Raw genomic sequence first — 19,726 nt, forward strand, 5'->3', positions numbered from 1 at the left:
CAAGTCACGTTTTAGCTCATCCATTCACGCGAGATAGTATTTTACAAGCACACGCATGCGCATTATTGTTTTTTTTTAATTTACAACAGAATTAAGAAATGATGTTTTCTTGAGGGGGAGGGAGTTAAAATTGCATCTTTCGAGGTATATATAAAAATTCCACAGAAATACACTCATCATAAAAATTCCGCAGAAATACACTCATCATCTATTACAATGAAGTCGTATTCCGGTTTGTTTGTTTGTTTGTTTATTTGTTTGTTTGTTCACAATTTGGTTAATATATACAAAAGGTACACTGTTCCACAAATAGATTTTGATACTGAAAATGGACCGGCATGATTTCCATATATATTATTCATTCAAAAGGCATCAACATTCAAGAGATCATCTCATTTGCATATTACATTAAATCTGTTTTAATAATTAGCTCTAAATTTTAATGGAAATTGGTAATAGAATTGTTTTAATTATTTTATTTGGAAATATTATATACAATTGATTTATTTAATTTATTTTAAATAAAATTTACAGTTAATTTAATGATTTTTTAATTATTAGTATAACCAACATCAGCTGTGTTTCAAAACGGAAGCATGTTTTCGTTCGAATTATAAGTTATTTCCCTTTAAGCCATGGGATTTTATTTCCCTGTTTGAATTCCATAGATGAAGATGACTATGTTTTATGCTACCAAACTCTTAAACTCTGGTTAATTTTCGGGATAATTGTAACAAATTAGAATATTTGGTTATCTTAAATAGTATATGACTAAACCCTTCGCCGGCAATATGTTCTTTGCCTGGCAACGCTGTGTATGTACATAAAAAAACAGTTAGTCCATCGAAACAATGAAGACTTTCTGATCATATTAGAGATGTGAAATGACTTTTCTGCAATTAATTCTGAGGTGAAAAATAATTTGAAATCATCATTATTATTACCCATTTTTCTTATTTTTTGTCTGTATAATCTTCAACTTTATTCGTGTTGCAAAATAATTAATGTTTTAAGTATACGTATTAGTGACGCAAGATTTTATTTTCTGTTTGTTTTATCCGGGTTTTTTTTGTTTGTTTTGCTTTGTTTTTGTTTTTTTCAAAAGATTCCCACCCCATGTCGTGTGTGGCTTGTTTCTATGAGTATTGCCGATTAAAACTTTAATAGTATGGAATTACATGTGAATGCAATTTGTAAAGAAAAGATATTATACACAACAATAAAAACGATGTAAACTGTTGACAAACAAATACGGAATCACCACTTGTAGAAAACGTCTGTTCCCATTTCTATGCATAAACTTATCATCCTTATCTATCTATCTATCTCTTTCTCTCTCTCTTTCTCTCTCTCTCTCTCTCTCTCTATATATATATATATATATATATATTATTATTATTATTATTATTATTATTATATTTTCATTGATCTACATAGTCGCTATACTTGACATTCTACTGTTTCGGACAAGTGATCGGTCAAGACCACAAGTCCTCGTCAGGCGACTTAATAAAGTTTGCATTCCACCGAAGGAGTCTGGTTCTTAAATGAAAGATGAGAGAAATATTTTGTTTAAAAATAAAACGTTAATATTTAGGGGAGAAGGGGGTTAAGTAACATTTAAAACTCTAGACATTGGAATTGAAGGCAAAAGAAAAAGATGAAAACAAAGAAGGGGGAAAGGATGAGGGTTAATAACGGCATCATAAGACAGAGAGGGAGGGTAGGCATAAATGAACTATCTATAAAAGAAGGAAAGGAAAGTGTTCTGAAAAAGATTGAACACAGAAAAACTTGTTGATAAGAGAGGAGGATAGTTAATGAGTAGATTTGAAACGATATAATTTAATGCACGTATATATACGTATATATATGTATGTGTGTGTGCGCGCGCGTGTTTGTATGTGTGTGTATGTGCGTATGTGTATGTGTGTATGTGTGTGTATGTGTATGTGTGTGTATGTGTGTATGTGTGTATGTGTGTGTATGTGTGTGGGGGTATGTATGGGTGTAAAAATTACCGACGTAATTCTAAGATTTATACTAATATTTTGATAACATATTTAAATAAATCGCGAGCTTAACACATGGCGAAGTTTAACTTTCTTTCGTCATTTTTAACAGAAATTCTACGCTAGTAATGGAAGAAACGTTTTCTAGTTTCGCCCTGAATAATATTCTTTAAAAAACAATATGAAACATCTTGATAGAATATATGGGGAGTACGACTAAATACTGCATTTGATGAAAACCTCAACCATATCTTCACACAATATTACAGAAAGCAATGATCGATACTTTTAGCTAGACAAGCGGATGGTTTATAAAAATCAATTTTTATTGATACGGATGGGTAGCATGACGTAGAATTGTCCTTAATACCTTTCTTAAAAATAATCCAGCCTAATAATAACAGATTGTCAGTTCCAATATGTCCGAATTATATATAAAAATATACTTTTACACCAACTCAAACCTTTTGTGGTATTTAACAGCGGGACATTGTTTATTGTCAAACATTAATTTTCTACGATAAATTGAACAAAAGTTGCAGTTTTACATGTCACTACCTTTCCGGGAGAATTTTGATATCTGCATAACCGATTCCATAGTCCGTGACGGTATCACTTAGGTTAATCACTAGGGCTAGGGCTAGGGCTAGGGCATATTTTTTTTTTATTGTTTTGACTCTCGAGTGTGTATCCGTTGATATTTTATTTGTTTTATATAAAGTGATGTGGTTCCCGGTTGATTAACTGTGTCTTACTGTGTCGGATATATACCCGAGAGTCAAATCAATGATAAGAACTTCGTATTTGTCCATCTGAAGCCGAAACTATACTACTACTTTTATTAACACTTAACTATTGTATTATCTTTCAAAGTTTAATTAAAGGATGGTGAGCAAAGCAGAACGCCGTAATCAGTTCGAAACAAACGATGTCCGATCAGCTCTACTTCCTGATATTAAACTCCACCTATAATATAACTTCCGTTACGAGTCTCAGTTTCCCAAATTTCATAATTAGTTGATTAAATTGTTAGGTGAAAGTAACAAATATTTAACAAAGCCCCGCCTCCATAGTAAGAATGACTTTCTAATTAATAACACTATTATTTTAGTATGATCAGTTAACTGCAGACATCATGTAGATAACTTATTTTATCATAGGGAGGTAGGAGCTTTGTTAACTATTCTGTACTTTCCGCTAACTTCATAATAAATAGATTCATAAATAAAACTTAGCACAAAAACTTGGCAACCCCCATGAGTAAACGACCCAAAACAAAAAGTCATCAGTGTCAGGAACCAAATGTGTCGGGACAACGTTTTATACAGGTTTTAAGTCGAGCATTCTTCTGATTTCCCGGGTAATGTTGTATCTGTTTTTGCTTTCATAAGTTTCACATCACAGGCATTGCCTCCTCCTTTAGCTGTAATATAGGTTTGTTCGTCATTATACTATCTTGGCAGGAATTACCTCCCCCCCTTTTTTTTTGCAATGTAGTATATGTCCTGTGATCATGATTCAGTACCATCTCTGTTTTTGGGAGGGGGAGGGGGTACTGATATACTAGTAACTATATAAGACCCCTCTGGGTGTATATATTTGCTAAGTAAATGCGAAAACAGACGTTGTAAATTTTAAAAATTGTAGAAGCCAGCAGAAGAAGGAACGAAAAGATAACCAACAGAGTATAGGCTACTGTTGAGATGTCCTTTTCCCTGTTTACTGTAGTATGACTTTGGTTCTAAGCAGTTTTAGGAAGTCCAACTTCACCAAGTATTATCTTCCGCCTTTGAGAAGCGATTAATTTATTGCTAATCGCCTGTGGTGCCTCTATCGAGAAATGCCGACGGGGCTGCTCAGGCCTTAATGCTCTTCCTCTAGGGTGCTGATTCTTCAAATTACACTTTCCGACTATTGTGTCACATCATCGTGCTGCCCGAGAGAGAGATAGAGATAAATAAGGGAACGAAAAGAACATCACTGTGAAAAAGAACGAGTGAAAAAGACTAGTATTCAGTTACCCTTTCTGTTTTAGGTATTATTAGATTGGGACAGCACTTAAGAGAGCTGGAGAATTGCACAATATTATAGAGCGAATACTGTATTGTATATTATATTATACTCAATATATAGTAGTGATTATAAAAGTTGTTTTTAAGTATGACTTGGGTGCTATCAGCTAGAATCAAACCCCAAACATTTAGCGTTCCAGCGTTATTTCTTACCGTCTGAACTAATAATAGATGGATATCAAAATTGCAAAAATTAATCGACATTAACATATAATCTATATTTGCGCATGCGTAAAGAAGCACTTTAAGTTGACTTACGCCTGTTAATTTCCAACCGTCTCAACGTTAACCTCTTAGAAGCTATTTTTACCGGATTAAAACTAAACCGAATTTGTTCCACAGGTACGAATCCCCTATATATAAAGTTTCAAAAACGTAGACCAAAAACTAACAGAGTAGTTGGTAGAGATCTTCCTAACACAGACAGACAATGTCACGTTTATATATATACATAGATTAGATTATGATATTCTTATTTTCATCAACAAATACATGTATGAATGTGTCAATGTGCATGTGTATGCATGTGTGTGCGTGCCTGCATGTGTATGCATGTGTGTGCATGTGTGTGCGTGCCTGCATGTGCATATAATAATGTAAAAATAAAAAACAAATAAATACGAAAACATAATTTTCATTAATAAAAATGAAAAAAGATGGCGACAAAAAAAAAACTGGAAATTATCCATGCAATTTCGTGTACAAGCGGATCAAAACTCATGCAATGGTGTTAAAAGGGTTAACGCATGCGCACAAAGGCTAGCAAACAGTCATCGCAGATAAAACCTTGTGAGTTAATATTGTTTCTGTTTAGTGAAATCAGGTGCCGTAAGTTTTCAATTACTACTACTGTACTAAAGCGGCATTCACCATAAGCGGGTTGAACCAGCTTCCTTTGAAGGGGAAAGTTTCATGGGAGTATGAAATTCACACTCCGTCTCAGTCGCATGTATATTCCCATCAGGGGAGATGACAACGTTATATTTTTGCAACTCTTGCAGGGAAATGTCTACGACCTCCTACATAAATCATCTACTATTCCCAAATAGTCATCCACCTGGCACTGACCAGGTTCAATGTGGCTTAACTTCGGTGATCTAACGAGAACCGGTGTGTCAATGTGATTATGCTGTATTGAAGTTTTTAATTGCGAATGGCTGAAAAAGTAAAGTAGTGCCTGATCACTAAAGTTAAGCAACATTCACCCTGGTCAATAATTAGATTTTTGACTGTTTAGAAAGTTCCGTAAGTTTCTTTAAAAAAAGAAATAAGTACAGGGTTTTCTCTTTGTCCCTCTCCTCCCAAATAAAGGAGATACCAGCTGACACAATTTTCACTTGACACTAGTCTGGTTTTGGCTCCGATGGCTCTCTTTAATACAGTATAATATTGGGGTTGTTTTTGTTTTATTTATCTTGAAGATAACCACACCGATAAAACACTCGACGTTTAAAATCGGGTGAGTGTGAATTTGATTTGGGATCACACCGTTTACTGATGAGACGACTACCAAAGTGTCCACACAGCTATTCTAACAAGTCATAATATGTGTGTGAAGTTACCTCATCTATTTAAAACAACTGTTTATTTATCACAACACCTTATAGCCCACTAGGTGGTGCTTAGTATTGAAAAATGCAGAGCTGCACATTTGGAGCATACCATTGAACGGCAATAAACAAGGCTGTTGAACATTTATGACTGAAATTTGTTGGGCAAGTCAGATATAGACTGAAAATTATCTGTATTAAATATGCTGGATTACTGAAAGGATTGTGAATGTTATAAACGATTATATGGTGCCGTTTTAGGGTGGGGGTCACCAGTATATTTCTTTAAGATAATTCTTTAGCTACGAGGGAAATAGTTGGGTAGACTATTAAGCATTCAAATGAAAACTCGTTTGCTGTTGTTGTTGTTGTTATTATTATTATTATTATTATTATTATTATTATTATTATTATTATTATTATTATTGCAAGATGGAACGATAAAATTGTCCCCCTAAAAAAACAACACTACAGCTTTATTTTAAATTTTTATTGAAAAAATCAATTCAGGTAACTTGATTATGTAGTAGAGCTGACATCTATTTAATGTTGCCGCTTTCAGCCTCAATCACCGCCTCGATACGGGTCCAGAACTGGGAGCATGCCTTTTCCACAAGCGCCGGTGGGAACTCAGCGAATATTCAGCAGATGGCGGTGATCAGGCTGATTTTGGTGTTGTGGGAGGTAATGTTGGTGATGTTTTCGACGGATGACTAAACGAACTTGTCCAGCAGGTCCAGGTCGGGCAGAAGAGGGGAGCATTGAGAGAAAGGTACAAAGTCCTAGCATTCTTTTTAAAGCCAAGCCTAGGTCTCTTTGAACTTGTGGACCGGCTACCTGACAGAGGGTCACCACACACTTCAGCACATCCAAGTACACTTTGGTGTTGACGTTCAAGCCGACTTTAAAGATGTGAGGTGGCGTGATGTCGTCTTCATTTGAAACCACACAAAAAACTATAACCGTGGCCGGAAACTTTGTTTTCTTCACCCTAGGCACGTCCCTGTTGTTCGTGGCAATCCAGGGATGCATTTTGAGAATGTTGGCAATGGTCCTGTTCTCAAAACTTGGGTCGGTAGAGACCATGAGTTGTACAGCGGCGCATCTCTAATCTCGCTAGTTGAACATTTTGTCACTTTCAGACATGACAGGAGGCTCCTATTGCTCTTGGGATTTGTGCACAACTGGCCAGCTAGTAGATGGTCTGAACCAAAAAAGAAAACCGGTTTTCATCAAAAAGAAATGGAACCATGTTGTCTTTTCTAGGGCGACAATTTTATCGCTTTACCCTGTATTATTATTATTATTACTATTATTATTATTATTATTATTATTATTATTATTATTATTATTATTATTATTTCTATTCACTAAGAGTTCTCACACATGCCATCATCAAAGATTACTCACTGACAACAACCGGTGATGTTCCCTGGAATCTGGATGATAATAAGTTTTCCTAGATTTCCACTACTCTTCACTTTTTTGATAACGTTATCAAATAATTTTGCGTTATCACAACGGCCTGTAACGTCATACACTTGTACACACGTTGCGGCCTCAGTCGAAAAGTGAACAAAACAACAGGAAATAACTCCTACTCAATTTGGGGGGGGGTGTACAACGACATTCATTTCTTCGTCGTTACAGCTGTGACGTCACATACGTGATGTAGAACGTTCTCCGCGTCTCTCCCGAGATTTTGAAACGTTATCTCGTTTTTGTCAAGATTTTTGTCTTCCTTTTTTTGTAGTCATCCCCCCCCCACACACACACACCGGTGAAGTAACTTCTCATGTGTTTACATACGCGCATCCGCGCTATGCTGCAGGCTGATTACCATTGACTTTTCGCAACAGCCGCTGTGCCGATTTAGTGGGCCCATTGAATTTTCTTTTGAATTTGGAGTTCGCAAGCAATCCTCAAATCCGCATGTTTATCCTGGTTTGGGGGTTCAGTTTTAAGGCGCCAATCATTCGCTTTTCACATCCTTAAAAGCTTGCAACAGTCAAAGCAGACATTGAACTCGTGTTCGGTCGCTGTGTTTTTTGGTATCCGACGTTGGAATCAAAAATGGCTAGATCATGCCGTTGATCCTGTTTCCAATCAACGAGTGTGAAGGGCCCTGATACGCAATGCGATTAACACTATTGACTCAACCGAACCTGGGGGAAATGCATTCGACCGGTGGAGGTCTGACGTGTGCTTTTACTTCTAGGTCCTTCCTTTCTCGTTGACCCTTCTCGCTTATTTTGTGTGGTATCAACCAATGCTGGTGCTTTTTACTTATTTATTTATTATTATTATTATTATTATTATTATTGTTGTTGTTGTTGTTGTTAGTATTATTATTGTTGTTATTATTGTTGTTGTTGTTGTTGTTGTTGTTTTTGTTAATATTATTTTTAATGTTATTGTAATCATTATTTATTGCTGTTTTATTGTTTTTCGTCTTATAATTATTTTTGTTATTCATTATTATTATTCATTATTTTATTGTTATTATTTTTTTATTCATTTTTATTGTTATTAATTATTATTGATATTGTTACTATTATTAATCATTATTATTATTGTTAATTTTTATTATTATTATTTATTGTTATTATTATTTATTTTATTGTTATTATTCATTGTCATTGTTATTATTGTTATTGTTATTATTATCATCATTATTACTATTATTATTGTTATTATTGTTATTATTGTTATTAATGTTTTTCATTGTTGTGTTATTGGCAGTTTCCTGAATTACTTTTAACTTCTCTTGTATCTCATTTCACTTGTATCGCCTGCCAGGAACAGGAGAAGAAAATACCCTGGCATAACACCTGTTCTTCTTCCAACACTATTCTCGTTCGCTAGGGTTTTTCCTTGCCACTGAACTTAAGCAATGCAGAGACAAGAGATGCAGTTGGTGATTTCGCAATCCTTGCTTTACCATGCAGTTTATTGTATTAACCACCGTTTCAAACAGTATCCTTTGTTTTTCAAGACAAAAGAAGAAACCATCTCTCTCTCTCTCTCTCTCTCGCTCTCTCTCTCTATATCTATCTCTATCTATCTCTCTTTTCATCTATCTATCTCTCTTTCTATCTATCAATCTATCTATCTACCTATTCATCTCTCAATCTGTATGTTACGGTTTTATTACCTGTGTTTCATTGCAGTAAGAGACTAACCACAAATCTTATTATCTCGACAATATCTAAATGTAAAATTCAAATTATAATGCTCTCTCTCGTTCTTAGTGTTGTAGCAATTGTTGTAGCCTTGCAAGCTGATAATAATCAAGACAAACACAGTGGCATTAATAACAACAAGTGTATTAGCAAACGTATATTACACAAGTACACGTCATAAGTTATAGACCAAAACAGTCACGAATCTCTATCCAATAACGTATTAATCCAAACAAAATTTATAGTCTCTAGGTAAGTCCATTGTTCCTTTCAGTGCAATGTCGTCTCTGTAAGTGTTTCGAATTTTGTCGAATGGTTTGCTATTTTTGCATTCAATTCCAAATCAAAACCGGAAAACGAAAGTTTAGCCTCATCTATAACCTATGCATTACCAGTTAACACAAAAACGTAATATGCGTATTGGGCTAACCTGTTCTTACCTATGTGGACTTTTATTTGAACTTATCCAGTATGTATTGACGCCTACAACCACCTACATGAGCACGCACCTGTTTTTTTTCCCTTTAATTACGTTTACCATCGATAACACTGATTTAAAAATATTTTCTGTCTGATGACAGAATGTGATTAGGTGTTTAATTATATATATATATAATGTAATGCTATCACTTAAATTTATTGCATAATAACTTAAATCGAAGAACAAAGTCATGCATATACGTATATGTATATATGTATATGTATATATTATATGTATATACGATTATGCATAAACTTATATGCATATACGTATATCTATATACTTATGCATATGCGTATATGTATATACTCATATGCATATACGTATGCATATGCGTATATGTATATACGTATATACATATATCTATATGCGTATACGTATATGTATATACCTATATGCATACACATATATGTATATACGTATGCATATACGTATATGCATATACGTATATGCATATACGAATATGCATGTAAGTATATGCATACGTATATACATATACGTATATGCATATGCAACTGCACATACGCATATGCATGTATGTATATACGTGTATGCATATTCGTATATGCATATGTATACAAATATATACGTATGCATATACCTATATGCATATATATATAAGTATGTATATGCGTATATGCATATGTATATACATATTTGTACTTTCCTTCATTTCTTTGTTAACCTGTTTAATTAATGTTAAAAGCACCCCACGCTTTGTTATTGTACCGATTCTAAAACAGCGTTTCCAACAGACAGAAACTGTTATTTTTATTAGTATGTTTTTATTTCAAATTCAATTTATTCTATTCCCTGCTTCTTTTGTTACGGCTCGTTTGACTCTTTGGTGTAGTGGTCTTCATCATTTAATTGTTTTGATATCTCGTTGTGATACAGCTCCCTTTTCCAGTAGCTTCTTAAGCTTGGGGGACTCTGTTCCTGCTAACTGTTTTCCTGCTAATTTTAACCTTGATCTTTTCAAAACTAAAGCCAATGGACATATCATCCTTTGCGATAATCTGATATGCTTATATTAGCTCCTTGCATTAAGCGGTTTCATGCCTTGTCTTGGGCGATTTCCATATAAAAATGGATGAAAAGTATTTGCTATTTTACAATTTTACAATTAAATTTAATCCTATTGTTACAATATTTTTGGACCATTATAGGGGTATGATCTCGCGTAATCGGGAGATTCTATTTATAAATGATGCTGCTAGGAACTGACGAATCGAATTAATTCATGTTCTGCTACAAACCAATCAGAAACCAGCATTGCGCCATAAATACTAAACCTTTCTGTAGCAATTTCGTATATGTTTCCCCATCTCAACACGGGGGAAATCTTTTGCTCTGTGGATTCCAACTCGAGAACTATCTACTGCAAACCAGTCATCTCTCGAGACTTGTGTAGAACAACGGACCATCGGAAACTGTTCTGAAACTAAACATGGCTTACACTCCTAGACCTATATTTTTATTTAATTCTATTTGTAAAAATCACTCTAGACAATACATGAATCCACTTTATGTAAGGAGCTAAAAAGACTACTTCGAGCTAAAAAAAAAAAAAAAAAAAAAAACAGCCAAAGATAAATATTAGATCGATAGATTCCGACCTATACAGCAATTCTTCTCCATTTGTCAGAAATATTATTCGGGGAATGTGATGATTGAAGGAAAAAATAGGAGTTACAAAGCCGCTGAACATATACTTGCTGAACCGTTCTTCTCGGATGTACGAACGCCCACACTGGTGATTATCCAATTTTTTATATTTTATTCAACAATTACATTATGCTGACAGAACATAGATTTTCAAAATATTTTTAAATATTCTATTTGGTGAGTTTTTACTAAATAAATATCTACTTAGAATACTGGTAAGTTACGAACCTGAATGACATTATTTCATCGAACTAAATATTGTTAATTCACTGGCCGTATAGCAGCCGTATAGCGCAACGGTTAGAAGCTCCGACTGTCGTTTAGGCGATCGGGTTTCGATCCGGGCTTGAGGTAATTGCTTGTCTAGCCGCACTGATGAGCTGTGAAACAGCGAAATAGTACTGTCTGTGGATGACTATATATATATATATATATATATTTCACATTATATAGTCATTACTTATCAAGGCCCGAAGGCCACTCAAGGATACGGGCTATCATAATGTATATTTGATAAGTTAATTTATTTTAGAGAACGGCTCTTAGCGAACCTTTTCACTTTGGACATGAAAATGACCATGTTATAATCAATCAGGAAACAGCTATGTGGTCTTTTACAGACAAGCAGTTTTAGAAAAAACTTTGTTCATGGAATTTTCGCTTTGTTTTACACACAGATAGAGAAACTTGTGGTAGTCGTAGCTAGTCGAGTGTTTATCGCGAAAAACTTATTGGAGGAAACCAGAGAGTGAAGCTCAGTCGAGCACTTCCCATGAAAATAACGTTGGAGCAGAGATAGGCTCGAAGCAACTATTCTATGAGAAAGAGGCAGCAGAGATGAGGAAAAGAATATCGTCCCCCAGAAAATGCTCTTTTTTTGTTATATTTTATCTACACATTTAATTTGACCATGTATAATGAAAATCAGTCGTGATGAAAGCAAGAAACCACGATCATTTCCTAACTAAAAATTACCATCAAATAACGAATGGGATTTTACACCGACAAAATTTATTCTTCAAGAACATAATATAAAATTCAGACATTGGTTAAGAAATAATCTACGAATCTATTCTTGTGAATTCCATGTCTTTCCTGTTTCTTGGCTTTCACTTAATCTTCTCTTTGTTCGTTAATGATTTCGCCATTACTTCTTGCTGCGGATGTGTTGAACATCGTGTTTCTCTTCCCACTAATAAAACGGTTCTATTTATGCGTTCTATTCAATGCTGAAGAGTTTCCATTCCTTTCTTCCTTTGTTTCATGCTTTTCTCCATTTTTTATTTCCTTCTTTTTCTAAGTCTCTCATTTTTGTAAATTTCAAAACAAAAAAAAAGTTCACTCATTTCTAAGTAATAATTTTCGCAATAAAAACGAAGTATAAAATTGCACTATAGAACATGATTTGATTATGTCGACGGACTTTCTCTCTCAATATATACATAAAGTCTGGTTACATAATCTACATGGTGCTCACAAAGACTGGCTGCATAATTTATCGGGTGCCCACAAAGTCTGGCTTATAGTTTATAGGGTTCCCATAAAGCCTGGTTACAGAATATACATGGTGCTCACAAAGTCTGGCTACATAATTTATCGGGTGCCCACAAAGTCTGGCTTATAGTTTATAGGGTTCCCATAAAGCCTGGTTACATAATATACAAGGTTCCCACAAAGTCTGGCTACATAATATTACCTGATTTTGTGAACACTCTGTATATAGTATGCATAATGCATATTTAATATATTATCTAATAATGATATAGCTATGTTATAAAACATATAAACAACATATGTATAATTATAATAAATAAAAATGTTTATTACCGCTTAATTATTTATAGAGCAGTTTCCATGTAACTATCAAGAGAGTAAAGAGATTAGTTTTTTATTATATCTTTAGTCTATAGTTAGAATTGGTTTCCCCGGTATTGTTCTCGTCAGAATTATTACTAAAAAGTCACAGGGGGTTACGGGAGGGATAACATGAAGATTGCCAACATCCTAAGTAAACGTGATTTTTTGTGGAACGAGTTGGATTCGAACTTGGGATACCCAGGTTGTCAGTCCGTGATGTTAGTCACTAGATTACCGTCACCTCCTAGAGAGAGTAGTAACGTCTGTTCTGTGAGATAAGAGTTGCAAAAACACTAGTTCATCACCAGCTTTTTTAGTCGATTATAAGTGTATGGATTTGTGCTCTTTTGTGATTTTTCATGGTAAGTATATATTGCCTTAGGTATACGTTTCCTCTTTTTGATAAAAGTATTGTGTAATAATCCTAGTCAGTGTAACTGAAATAAAATAACGTTTTTAAAATATGTTTACTGCTGTTGCACATGAATAATCTGCGAGATCTGTTTTAATTTGATATTCGAGTTTTTTCCATTAAATTATTATGAACAATTTCATGGACTATGTGTTAACCCTAACCCGCCCGGGGATCAGAAAACTTCATCACTCATATGCGTGTGATGAAAATGAAACTTACCCTCTGTCTTGTTAGTCTCAAGGTTGTCAGGCGTGTATGGACTGGCTTGCATATGTGATTGGTTTCTTTGAACCTTCGTTAGGTGTTATTTCTGGTAACATACCCATAGATTTCTACAACTCTACAACTATTACACATATTTAGTCATACATTGTTCACGTATGTTCTCTATCTCACAACCCTGTCAACGTATAAGTTATTATAAATTTTATTCGAACATTAATGTATTCTTTGTTATCTACATGGTTTTACTCCTGTGTATGTCATGTTAAGTACTGTATTACATATTTCCTATTCTTTTTTAACGTTTGTATTTGATAAACTGTTTATATAAACATAAAAGTGTATGTATATATGTTTATTTAACTGGATTTTCACGATTGTTTTTATTCTTTTGTTTGTTTGTTTGTTTGTTTGTTTGTTTGTGTTGTTTACGATAACACAAACGCAAAAAATGGTGACCTCGTGTACGAGAAAGGTACATCAAAATAAGTGGTCGCTAAAAACAAATGCTAGGATATAAAATACTTATCAGCTTAACCGTGCACTTTATTCTGCATGAAAATTTTCGGAAAGTGAAAAAATATTACTTAGAATATAGAGGTATAATTCACTTGTAAGTAACATTCTTCCAGGTGGTAACGGTTCAATGCTCAGTGCGGGCGATACTCAGAATACAATTGCGAATTACTTAGAACTTCTACCCGGTTTGATGGAACGAGAGCACGATACTCCCGTGGATTAAAGAAAGGGTCCTGTTCGAAATCCCGTGCAAATATACGAATGCGACAGAAAGATTCCGGAAATCGAAAAAATAGACCCGAAGAAGATCGGAGGTTACAGCTGCCGAAACATTGTCAGAATAACACTCAAGATGTAAACAGTCATCCGAATAATCGAAATATTGCGAATTATTAACCCTCATCACAAAACAGATTTATTAAGAAAGAAAAAGATGATTGGGATGTTGAAATTTTCCAACTTATATTAGCATTCTTTAATGAAATAGTAATCGAACCTTAGTGTTTCAATAAGGCCTTAACGCTCCCTACGGCTTCCGTTCAATCTTGTGAGACAATGGATGTGCGTGTAATTGTGAAGCAAGGATTGCGTAATCTCTATCCACATCTCTGCTGAATCAGCACAAGTGGCAAGGAAAAGTTCAGGACGACTGAAAACAATGTTGAGATAATCGAGGAACACATACAACACCTGGTATTTCAAAATGGTCATCCATTTTAGTATTTTTAAGACTGAACGTCTCTTGACCTCGGTAATTTAAGGGTAACCGAAGTGTGAACGTGATTGTGGCGATAAGACTGATTGGTGACAAATAACCAACATTATGAACACACAAAGTTGATCTCTTCGAATAATAAATGCTTCAGAAAACAAAGCACAAATCGGGAAATAATTATTTTAAAAATATGATCAGCACCACGCATGCGCATCTGAAACACATAATGTTCCAAAAGAAAAACAAAAAAAATTTACAAGAAACAAAAAAATTTTCAAATTGTATTAACAGATAATGTTAGTATTAGTAATATTAATAGTAATAGCTTTAAGAAAAGGCACTGTTAATTTTTTTTCTATACCTGTATGCACAGGCCTATGCATAAAACAATGCTAACAGTGTGATCCCACCTGTCGGTTTGGGCGTTTCTACTGGACGAGCTGTTGTCGTAGTGATGGTGGGTTCTACGTGCACCCCACATTTGTTTCTACAAGCATCCAAAGTGACAAAATTGTTTGCATTCCCATCGCAGCCACTGTAAAGGAACACGACACAGTCACCCCTTTCGGCGTCGTAACGGTAACGCTCCGTGTCGGATGAGCACGTTCCGTATGCTTCTTTCAAATTACACACCGCTGAGAAGGAAGAACACAACGTTCGCTGATGAAGCGATTTAAGCAAAAACAAAAAAAAAATGGGATGTAATATAAGTCAATCATGATACGAGTTCAGAATGATCAAATGCGAAGGTTGGAGTATGAAGTGTCCATTTGAATAAATTCCCATCATTTTAAGACTAACTTCCACTGCTTATCTTAGTTGATATATATATATATATATATATATATATATATATATATATATATATATATATTGCAATGACCTACATATATACTACCCTTCCGAATTAACCTTATATGTTGAACCAACTTTTAATAATACTTACCATATTATCCTATTCCTTCATTCACATTTCATATCTAAATGTCATTAAGCGATTTTATATATATATATATATATATATATATATATATATATATATATATATATATGCATTTTGTATAATTCTAGCTGCTCTCTTCTTCTGATGAGAAACATTTAGCTTCGAAATGCCATGGCCCAAAGATGTTTTATTTTCTTAATTTTCCTCTTGACTATTCCTTATTGATATAAAAATTTATATATAACTTTTATTTCTTATCTTTCAAATTTATATATAACTTTTATTTCTTATCTTTCATTTTAATTTTATTGTTTGCTCCTCTTAATAGTGTTGAGCTTTACTTATCGTGATAAGTTTTGCTTTGTTAAAAGTTTTCCTCTTTCATAACTTGATTATATTATATTATATTATATATATATATATATATATATTTATATAAAATCGCCGGACGAACCTCAAGAAGATGAAATGCTGAAAATTCTGTGTAGCTTAATTGCCATATATATTTTTAAAACTTGGTACACATATATATATATATAGAGAGAGAGAGAGAGAGCGAGAGAGAGAGAGCGAGAGAGAGTGAGGGAGGAAGACTGGGAGATGCACATATAAATATATATACACATATATATACATATATATATATATATACAAGTTAGAAAAGCATTTCATCCAAGGCATGAAAATTGTTAAACAAAATGTTTTTGGGCTATAAACATTATTTGATGTAATGTACATTCTGTTGGACTTTAAAAAAATCATTGAAAATTTTATATCTATATCATTAACTGCCAGATGAAAGATAATATTTTAAAATTGCAACAAATGTACATTGCATAAAATAAATCCAAGGTAATTTTTTGATTAAATTAAAATTAAATTTTTATACCTTACTTTGTAAAATTTATAAAAGTGCACTTAGGAGATAAATAAATTTCAAATTGAATCTTGTACCTTTATTTTTAAAGCCTATAGTAAAACATTTTGTTTAACAATTTTGATGCCTTGGATGAAATGCTTTTCTAACTTGTATCTTATCTTTTTAAGATTATATTTTAAAACTCTCCTTCTCTATTTCAGTTTGTATTTCTCCTCACACCACAACTCATTTTTGCAACCCTCTCTTAATTTAAACCTACGTCACTTGCGGTTTGTCGATGGGCGCAACAGCCAAGACGTCACGTTTTTTCGCATTCTTTTCCTCCTTCGCGATACTAGTTCGACCTGCCTACCTACTACCACTTTTTTTTTTTTTGCTCAACATACACCTCCAACAGTTGGGCAACGCCGGACACCCAGACTAATTTGTATATAAAATAAAATATTTCACAACAGTAAATATTTTACTGATATTTTTCTGCAAATATTCTCTCACAAATGTCCCTCTCTCTCTCTCTCTCTCTCTCTCTCTCTCTCTCTCTCTCTCTCTCTCTCTCTCCCTCTCTCTCTCTCTTTATGCGCAATACTTATAGGGTAGAAAAATTAACAAGCATTATCAATGATTTTATTTCATAGATATTAACTCTATCGTAATCATTGATATATCTTCATATCTATATACAAGTGCATTGTTATTTCCTATATATTAATCCAATAGATATCCATTGTTTAATGTTCAATACCATTATAGCATAACTTTTATTACTGTTTTAACTACGATCACATTCGAAATCCAGCTTTAATATCAACAGATTTTTTTCTATCCGCCTTAGTTTCAGTTGACAGTGACAGCCTGAGCAAACTGTACCTTGAACGAAACTGCAGCTGACTATTTGGTGTGATTCCAGTTGATGCTGACACTACAATTTTTCTCTTTTTGGGGATGGGAGGATAGTTATTATTATTATTATTATTATTATTATTATTATTATTATTATTATTATTATTGGCTCACAATGAGCTTTCACACAGGTCATCGAAGATCTCTCCTTGAAAATCTGTGGTGTTCCCTGGAAGCTGAGTGACAACAAGTCCCCTCAGATTTCCAGTACTCTCTACCTTTCGATAACATTTGCAAATAAATTTGCGTTATCGCAACAGCCGTTTACTATTGATTTCTCGCTGGCAGCGGCCATTGGTCTCCACTGGAATTTGAGTGGAAATAAGCCTCCCCAAGGTCCCAGTTCTCTTGGTATTTGTTCAGCGGAGGTCTGGTCAGCGCTCTCTCCTCGGTCTTTCCATCCTCCTTGACCCTTCTCGACTATTTGACAGAACTCTTTGGCGGGGCCGTGATATGCATTATTATTATCATTATTATTATTATTATTATTATTATTATTATTATTATTATTATTATTATTATTATTTGTCTCCGAGTTAAGACTTCGTCCGTTTTTCATTTAATCTCTCTCTCTTGTCTGCCTCATATTATGATATTGTATTTTTAACGTTAAAAAGTAGCGTACGCTTGGTTTCGGGGCTGCTACTACCCCTACAGGGTTTTACCGGGCAAATTCAGTCCACTTAGATGTTCTTGCTGTCAAATGCAGATCAAATAATGGGGTTAATTTTTTTTAATTGGATTTATTATTCGAAATATAAATACGAAAATGAGAATATGATATTTCATCAGTATCCATGGCGTTATCTATCTACAACGTTCAACGAGAGATTCATTTATTCTCTGTCAAGGAAAACATAAAAGTCCATCAGAATCACTTCAGAAAAAGTAAATTGAAATGCTGAAACTCTGCAGAAGTAAGAAAATAACTGACAAATTCGAAACTGACTAATACTATAATTCCAGCAAAGATCATACCGGATTATTCAAACCACTTCTATAATCAGTCGAAGTTATTCAATCAGTTGAACTTGTAAGCGTTAGTATTTATTTTATTTGCGTTTAGTTTAAAATTATTCTGAAATATTTATGCGAAAATTACCGTCTTAAAATACCTACTCAATAATATATTTATTTATGATTTATTTATTATACATATTTACTACTTTTTAAAAAATATTTTAAGCCATCGATTTTTAATACTTATGTTTTCATACCTTTTTTAAATAATTTTTTCGTATTTGTTTAAAAATTTAGCAATGCAAATATATATTATGGTTATAATTTATTTAAAACTTTATTTGAAAATTATAAATTGTCGTTTTTTTTGCGTGTGTAACTTTTATGATATATACAAATATAACGACAGATTTCGAATGCATGCAATTTAGAATAACATCAAATAATACGAGATTATCAGACAGATTTCAATGACATCTTACAGGCATTTATGAAAATCATACTTTATAGTTACGGGTAGCCTAAAATAATATATAATCTTTCCTGAATAAAAGCCCAGTTTAGTAATTCTAAATCAGTAATGAGTATAGTACATATAAGTGGCATTTTGACAGACATCTTTAAACAAAATAGTGTCGAGAAGCCGGCGATAGAAGAAAGAAAAGTGACGTTTTTGACTTTTTGAAATAAAGATTGGTTATTTTAATTTTTTTTTTTTTACTTAGGAATCACCACTAACTTTGTGCTGATTCATATCATTTGGATTTTTCGGACTACTGTTCTTATCTTGAATATTATTTTCACAACGTTTCGGTCGATGTAACCTCCGAACTTCTTCAAGTTTGTCTTTTTTTTACAAAGGAGTATCCGCTTATTAAGGCCTGGAGGCAACTTGAGGATAAGGCTTAGTAAGCATACAGTGGTCAATGGGACAATGTCGTAACACCTGTTAGTAGTGGATATTTGGTAAATTGGATTACTTAAGGAGAACGGCTAATCAAGAACTTGTTTACATTAGACTTGAAGACGACCATATTATAGTCAGCTGGAAAGCAGGTAAAAGGAAGAGAGTTCCACAGTTGTGCCTTTCTAAGAAAGAAACTTTGTTCATGGAATCTACGATTAGGTTTAGGCAAAGATAAAGAGTGGGGAAAATTATTGACAGTGTTTTCAGCTAGACGAGTATTTCCTGTGAAAGTTTTGCGAGGAGAGACCAGAGATTGGAGCTCAGACGAGCACTTGCTATGACAATAACGATAAAATAGAGACAGTCTCGCAACGTCTCATCTGTGAGAAAGAGGTTGCAGGGAAGAGAAAAGGGATTCCCCCACTAGGCTACGAAGACTATTT

At 33.7% G+C, this 19,726-nt stretch overlaps 1 protein-coding gene across 4 annotated transcripts in view; it reads right to left on the minus strand.

The window, feature by feature from the left end:
• LOC145278532 (uncharacterized) overlaps positions 1 to 19,726 on the minus strand; it is a 409,834-nt gene that overhangs the window by 130,094 nt on the left and 260,014 nt on the right. For 3 of the 4 annotated variants that reach the window (XM_080130667.1, XM_080130669.1, XM_080130666.1), the window contains one exon: positions 15,104 to 15,328. The exons of the other annotated variant lie outside the window; for it this stretch is intronic. In XM_080130667.1, the coding sequence (XP_079986793.1) occupies positions 15,104 to 15,328 (225 nt within the window). The remainder of the gene's footprint in view (positions 1 to 15,103; positions 15,329 to 19,726) is intronic. 4 annotated transcript variants of the gene reach the window in all.

The sequence above is a fragment of the Euprymna scolopes genome, chromosome 1 (assembly GCF_053919585.1).
Source record: "Euprymna scolopes isolate OS-2025 chromosome 1, ASM5391958v1, whole genome shotgun sequence".
Lineage (NCBI taxonomy): Eukaryota > Metazoa > Mollusca > Cephalopoda > Sepiida > Sepiolidae > Euprymna > Euprymna scolopes.